The sequence below is a fragment of the Myotis brandtii genome, unplaced genomic scaffold, assembly GCF_000412655.1.
Source record: "Myotis brandtii unplaced genomic scaffold, ASM41265v1 scaffold986, whole genome shotgun sequence".
NCBI lineage: Eukaryota > Metazoa > Chordata > Mammalia > Chiroptera > Vespertilionidae > Myotis > Myotis brandtii.
In genome coordinates this window covers 601,957-608,343 of record NW_005372102.1, presented here as the reverse complement: position 1 = coordinate 608,343, position 6,387 = coordinate 601,957, and the positions used below count along the sequence as shown (strand labels likewise).

General features: G+C 74.9%; 1 protein-coding gene across 1 annotated transcript in view; it reads left to right on the top strand.

The window, feature by feature from the left end:
- Positions 1 to 6,387, top strand: part of AFAP1 (actin filament associated protein 1) — a 75,723-nt gene that overhangs the window by 60,436 nt on the left and 8,900 nt on the right. The window contains exon 15 of the mRNA XM_005886453.2: positions 1,122 to 1,286. Coding sequence (XP_005886515.1) covers positions 1,122 to 1,286 — 165 coding nt within the window. The remainder of the gene's footprint in view (positions 1 to 1,121; positions 1,287 to 6,387) is intronic.

The window sequence follows — 6,387 nt, the reverse complement described above, 5'->3', positions numbered from 1 at the left end:
AGGCTGGCCCGGCTCCCCGTTGGTGAGTGGACAGGGCCCTGTGGATTCTGTTGTCGCTGACAGTGACTAGAGCTGCCGGGAGCGTCACCTTGTCCCAGGCATTGTGAGACGGGCTTTAGATACAAAGATCAAATTATAAAGCCACCCCCACGCGAGGCCTGGGCACCTGCTTGAGAGCGGGTGCAGCTGCGCTGGAGGGCTTCGCGGCCCCTCGTGCCGCGGCCTGCGTCACGGCCATCGCTCTGCCCTCTGCGTCTCTGTGACGCCCTTTCTCGTCTAGCGAGGGCATCGGGCAGACAAGCAGCGGCGCACGTGGCGAGAGGGCGGAGCTGCTGAGCCTGGTGCGCTGAGCCTGTCAGGCCTGGGCGGTGCGATGCCAGAAGCAGTGGGAGGACCGGCCCAGGTGAAATCTTCGAACATGGTGGCCCTGGGTCCGTCTCGTTAGCTTCATCACCTCTTCCTCTCTCCAGTGTATTTTTCAGAAGGACCTTTCCTAAATTACTCTATAAATGTTAGCTTAATCCACATCCCCCCTCCTAATGCCCCCATTTCACAGATGAGGACACTGAGGCACAGCGCGATTAAGTACTTTGTTCAAGGTCACACAGCTACAGGTGACAAGCTGGGATTCAGACCTAACAGTTGGGCCCCAGGCCCCGCCCTGTGTTGCCGCTTCCTTTTCTCATTGTCCGTTCGTTCACCCACTGATGCTATTGTGTGTTCAGTTCGTGCCAGTGCGTAGCTGCTGTTGGGTCAGCAAAGCGCTGGACAGGGCTGTGGGCCAGCTGTGACGGGCTGGGGGAGAAGTTTAAACCTACGGGCACTGGCCACAGCCAGGATTGCATGTGACGCTGACGGCCTCCTCCCTGCAGATGTGGGGTGTGCACTGTGGCGAGGTGCTGGCGGGAAGGGAAGAGAATTAGAGGGATTTCTTAATACTCTCTTTTCACGTAGAACATTGTTCCCGAGCATCCTGGGTAATCAGCTGGTTCAGACCGGCCCATTCTCTCCTGTCGGATTCCAGGGAGCCAGCTCTGAGTTGACCGAGCGAGCGGGCTGACCGAGGGCTCTGGGAAGTTCCCGCGTGCCTGCAGGCTAACTGCTTTCCCTGCATCTTTCAGGTGCTGACCAGTACAGATACGGCAAGAACAGGGTGGAAGCAGATGCCAGGCGGCTGCAGACCAAGGAAGAGGAGCTGCTGCGGCGGAAGGAAGCCCTGCGAACCAGGCTGGCCCAGCTCCGGAAGGAAAGGAGGGACCTGCGGGCCGCCATCGAGGCGAACGCTGGTAGGAGGGCGCCCGTCCGGGAGGGTCTGCCTCCCTCTGTCTGCCACAGGCCTCACTCATCAGCTCGCGGCTAAGATCCAGCTTGTGTCCCACACTGCGTCCCGGGGGTCTAGAGGCACTGCCCAGGGCAGGTGGCGGGTGCGGGAGTCCCAGGACAGGCAAGGGGGACAGGTGCTCAGTGCGGGAGTCCCGGGACAGGCAGGGGGGACAGGTGCTCGGTGCGGGAGTCCCGGGACAGGCAGGGGGGATGGGTGCCGGGGGCGGGAGTCCCGGGACAGGCAGGGGGGATGGGTGCCGGGGGCGGGAGTCCCGGGACAGGCAGGGGGGATGGGTGCCGGGGGCGGGAGTCCCGGGACAGGCAGGGGGGATGGGTGCCGGGGGCGGGAGTCCCGGGACAGGCAGGGGGGATGGGTGCCGGGGGCGGGAGTCCCGGGACAGGCAGGGGGGATGGGTGCCGGGGGCGGGAGTCCCGGGACAGGCAGGGGGGATGGGTGCCGGGGGCGGGAGTCCCGGGACAGGCAGGGGGGATGGGTGCCGGGGGCGGGAGTCCCGGGACAGGCAGGGGGGATGGGTGCCGGGGGCGGGAGTCCCGGGACAGGCAGGGGGGATGGGTGCCGGGGGCGGGAGTCCCGGGACAGGCAGGGGGGATGGGTGCCGGGGGCGGGAGTCCCGGGACAGGCAGGGGGGATGGGTGCCGGGGGCGGGAGTCCCGGGACAGGCAGGGGGGATGGGTGCCGGGGGCGGGAGTCCCGGGACAGGCAGGGGGGATGGGTGCCGGGGGCGGGAGTCCCGGGACAGGCAGGGGGGATGGGTGCCGGGGGCGGGAGTCCCGGGACAGGCAGGGGGGATGGGTGCCGGGGGCGGGAGTCCCGGGACAGGCAGGGGGGATGGGTGCCGGGGGCGGGAGTCCCGGGACAGGCAGGGGGGATGGGTGCCGGGGGCGGGAGTCCCGGGACAGGCAGGGGGGATGGGTGCCGGGGGCGGGAGTCCCGGGACAGGCAGGGGGGATGGGTGCCGGGGGCGGGAGTCCCGGGACAGGCAGGGGGGATGGGTGCCGGGGGCGGGAGTCCCGGGACAGGCAGGGGGGATGGGTGCCGGGGGCGGGAGTCCCGGGACAGGCAGGGGGGATGGGTGCCGGGGGCGGGAGTCCCGGGACAGGCAGGGGGGATGGGTGCCGGGGGCGGGAGTCCCGGGACAGGCAGGGGGGATGGGTGCCGGGGGCGGGAGTCCCGGGACAGGCAGGGGGGATGGGTGCCGGGGGCGGGAGTCCCGGGACAGGCAGGGGGGATGGGTGCCGGGGGCGGGAGTCCCGGGACAGGCAGGGGGGATGGGTGCCGGGGGCGGGAGTCCCGGGACAGGCAGGGGGGATGGGTGCCGGGGGCGGGAGTCCCGGGACAGGCAGGGGGGATGGGTGCCGGGGGCGGGAGTCCCGGGACAGGCAGGGGGGATGGGTGCCGGGGGCGGGAGTCCCGGGACAGGCAGGGGGGATGGGTGCCGGGGGCGGGAGTCCCGGGACAGGCAGGGGGGATGGGTGCCGGGGGCGGGAGTCCCGGGACAGGCAGGGGGGATGGGTGCCGGGGGCGGGAGTCCCGGGACAGGCAGGGGGGATGGGTGCCGGGGGCGGGAGTCCCGGGACAGGCAGGGGGGATGGGTGCCGGGGGCGGGAGTCCCGGGACAGGCAGGGGGGATGGGTGCCGGGGGCGGGAGTCCCGGGACAGGCAGGGGGGATGGGTGCCGGGGGCGGGAGTCCCGGGACAGGCAGGGGGGATGGGTGCCGGGGGCGGGAGTCCCGGGACAGGCAGGGGGGATGGGTGCCGGGGGCGGGAGTCCCGGGACAGGCAGGGGGGATGGGTGCCGGGGGCGGGAGTCCCGGGACAGGCAGGGGGGATGGGTGCCGGGGGCGGGAGTCCCGGGACAGGCAGGGGGGATGGGTGCCGGGGGCGGGAGTCCCGGGACAGGCAGGGGGGATGGGTGCCGGGGGCGGGAGTCCCGGGACAGGCAGGGGGGATGGGTGCCGGGGGCGGGAGTCCCGGGACAGGCAGGGGGGATGGGTGCCGGGGGCGGGAGTCCCGGGACAGGCAGGGGGGATGGGTGCCGGGGGCGGGAGTCCCGGGACAGGCAGGGGGGATGGGTGCCGGGGGCGGGAGTCCCGGGACAGGCAGGGGGGATGGGTGCCGGGGGCGGGAGTCCCGGGACAGGCAGGGGGGATGGGTGCCGGGGGCGGGAGTCCCGGGACAGGCAGGGGGGATGGGTGCCGGGGGCGGGAGTCCCGGGACAGGCAGGGGGGATGGGTGCCGGGGGCGGGAGTCCCGGGACAGGCAGGGGGGATGGGTGCCGGGGGCGGGAGTCCCGGGACAGGCAGGGGGGATGGGTGCCGGGGGCGGGAGTCCCGGGACAGGCAGGGGGGATGGGTGCCGGGGGCGGGAGTCCCGGGACAGGCAGGGGGGATGGGTGCCGGGGGCGGGAGTCCCGGGACAGGCAGGGGGGATGGGTGCCGGGGGCGGGAGTCCCGGGACAGGCAGGGGGGATGGGTGCCGGGGGCGGGAGTCCCGGGACAGGCAGGGGGGATGGGTGCCGGGGGCGGGAGTCCCGGGACAGGCAGGGGGGATGGGTGCCGGGGGCGGGAGTCCCGGGACAGGCAGGGGGGATGGGTGCCGGGGGCGGGAGTCCCGGGACAGGCAGGGGGGATGGGTGCCGGGGGCGGGAGTCCCGGGACAGGCAGGGGGGATGGGTGCCGGGGGCGGGAGTCCCGGGACAGGCAGGGGGGATGGGTGCCGGGGGCGGGAGTCCCGGGACAGGCAGGGGGGATGGGTGCCGGGGGCGGGAGTCCCGGGACAGGCAGGGGGGATGGGTGCCGGGGGCGGGAGTCCCGGGACAGGCAGGGGGGATGGGTGCCGGGGGCGGGAGTCCCGGGACAGGCAGGGGGGATGGGTGCCGGGGGCGGGAGTCCCGGGACAGGCAGGGGGGATGGGTGCCGGGGGCGGGAGTCCCGGGACAGGCAGGGGGGATGGGTGCCGGGGGCGGGAGTCCCGGGACAGGCAGGGGGGATGGGTGCCGGGGGCGGGAGTCCCGGGACAGGCAGGGGGGATGGGTGCCGGGGGCGGGAGTCCCGGGACAGGCAGGGGGGATGGGTGCCGGGGGCGGGAGTCCCGGGACAGGCAGGGGGGATGGGTGCCGGGGGCGGGAGTCCCGGGACAGGCAGGGGGGATGGGTGCCGGGGGCGGGAGTCCCGGGACAGGCAGGGGGGATGGGTGCCGGGGGCGGGAGTCCCGGGACAGGCAGGGGGGATGGGTGCCGGGGGCGGGAGTCCCGGGACAGGCAGGGGGGATGGGTGCCGGGGGCGGGAGTCCCGGGACAGGCAGGGGGGATGGGTGCCGGGGGCGGGAGTCCCGGGACAGGCAGGGGGGATGGGTGCCGGGGGCGGGAGTCCCGGGACAGGCAGGGGGGATGGGTGCCGGGGGCGGGAGTCCCGGGACAGGCAGGGGGGATGGGTGCCGGGGGCGGGAGTCCCGGGACAGGCAGGGGGGATGGGTGCCGGGGGCGGGAGTCCCGGGACAGGCAGGGGGGATGGGTGCCGGGGGCGGGAGTCCCGGGACAGGCAGGGGGGATGGGTGCCGGGGGCGGGAGTCCCGGGACAGGCAGGGGGGATGGGTGCCGGGGGCGGGAGTCCCGGGACAGGCAGGGGGGATGGGTGCCGGGGGCGGGAGTCCCGGGACAGGCAGGGGGGATGGGTGCCGGGGGCGGGAGTCCCGGGACAGGCAGGGGGGATGGGTGCCGGGGGCGGGAGTCCCGGGACAGGCAGGGGGGATGGGTGCCGGGGGCGGGAGTCCCGGGACAGGCAGGGGGGATGGGTGCCGGGGGCGGGAGTCCCGGGACAGGCAGGGGGGATGGGTGCCGGGGGCGGGAGTCCCGGGACAGGCAGGGGGGATGGGTGCCGGGGGCGGGAGTCCCGGGACAGGCAGGGGGGATGGGTGCCGGGGGCGGGAGTCCCGGGACAGGCAGGGGGGATGGGTGCCGGGGGCGGGAGTCCCGGGACAGGCAGGGGGGATGGGTGCCGGGGGCGGGAGTCCCGGGACAGGCAGGGGGGATGGGTGCCGGGGGCGGGAGTCCCGGGACAGGCAGGGGGGATGGGTGCCGGGGGCGGGAGTCCCGGGACAGGCAGGGGGGATGGGTGCCGGGGGCGGGAGTCCCGGGACAGGCAGGGGGGATGGGTGCCGGGGGCGGGAGTCCCGGGACAGGCAGGGGGGATGGGTGCCGGGGGCGGGAGTCCCGGGACAGGCAGGGGGGATGGGTGCCGGGGGCGGGAGTCCCGGGACAGGCAGGGGGGATGGGTGCCGGGGGCGGGAGTCCCGGGACAGGCAGGGGGGATGGGTGCCGGGGGCGGGAGTCCCGGGACAGGCAGGGGGGATGGGTGCCGGGGGCGGGAGTCCCGGGACAGGCAGGGGGGATGGGTGCCGGGGGCGGGAGTCCCGGGACAGGCAGGGGGGATGGGTGCCGGGGGCGGGAGTCCCGGGACAGGCAGGGGGGATGGGTGCCGGGGGCGGGAGTCCCGGGACAGGCAGGGGGGATGGGTGCCGGGGGCGGGAGTCCCGGGACAGGCAGGGGGGATGGGTGCCGGGTGCGGGAGTCCCGGGACAGGCAGAGGGGACAGGTGCTCGGGTGCGGGAGTCCCGGGACACGCAGGGGGGATGGGTGCCAGGTGCGAGAGTCCCGGGACAGGCAGGGGGGACAGGTGCTCGGGTGTGGGAGTCCCGGGACAGGCAGGGGGGATAAGTGCCGGGTGTGGGAGTCCCGGGACAGGCATGGGGGATGGGTGCCGGGTGTGGGAGTCCCGGGACAGGCATGGGGGATGGGTGCCGGGTGTGGGAGTCCCGGGACAGGCATGGGGGATGGGTGCCGGGTGTGGGAGTCCCGGGACAGGCATGGGGGATGGGTGCCGGGTGTGGGAGTCCCGGGACAGGCATGGGGGATGGGTGCCGGGTGTGGGAGTCCCGGGACAGGCAGGGGGGATAGGTGCTTGGTGCGGGAGTCCCGGGACAGGCAGGGGGGATGGGTGCCGGGTGCGGGAGTCCCGGGACAGGCAGGGGGGACAGGTGCTCGG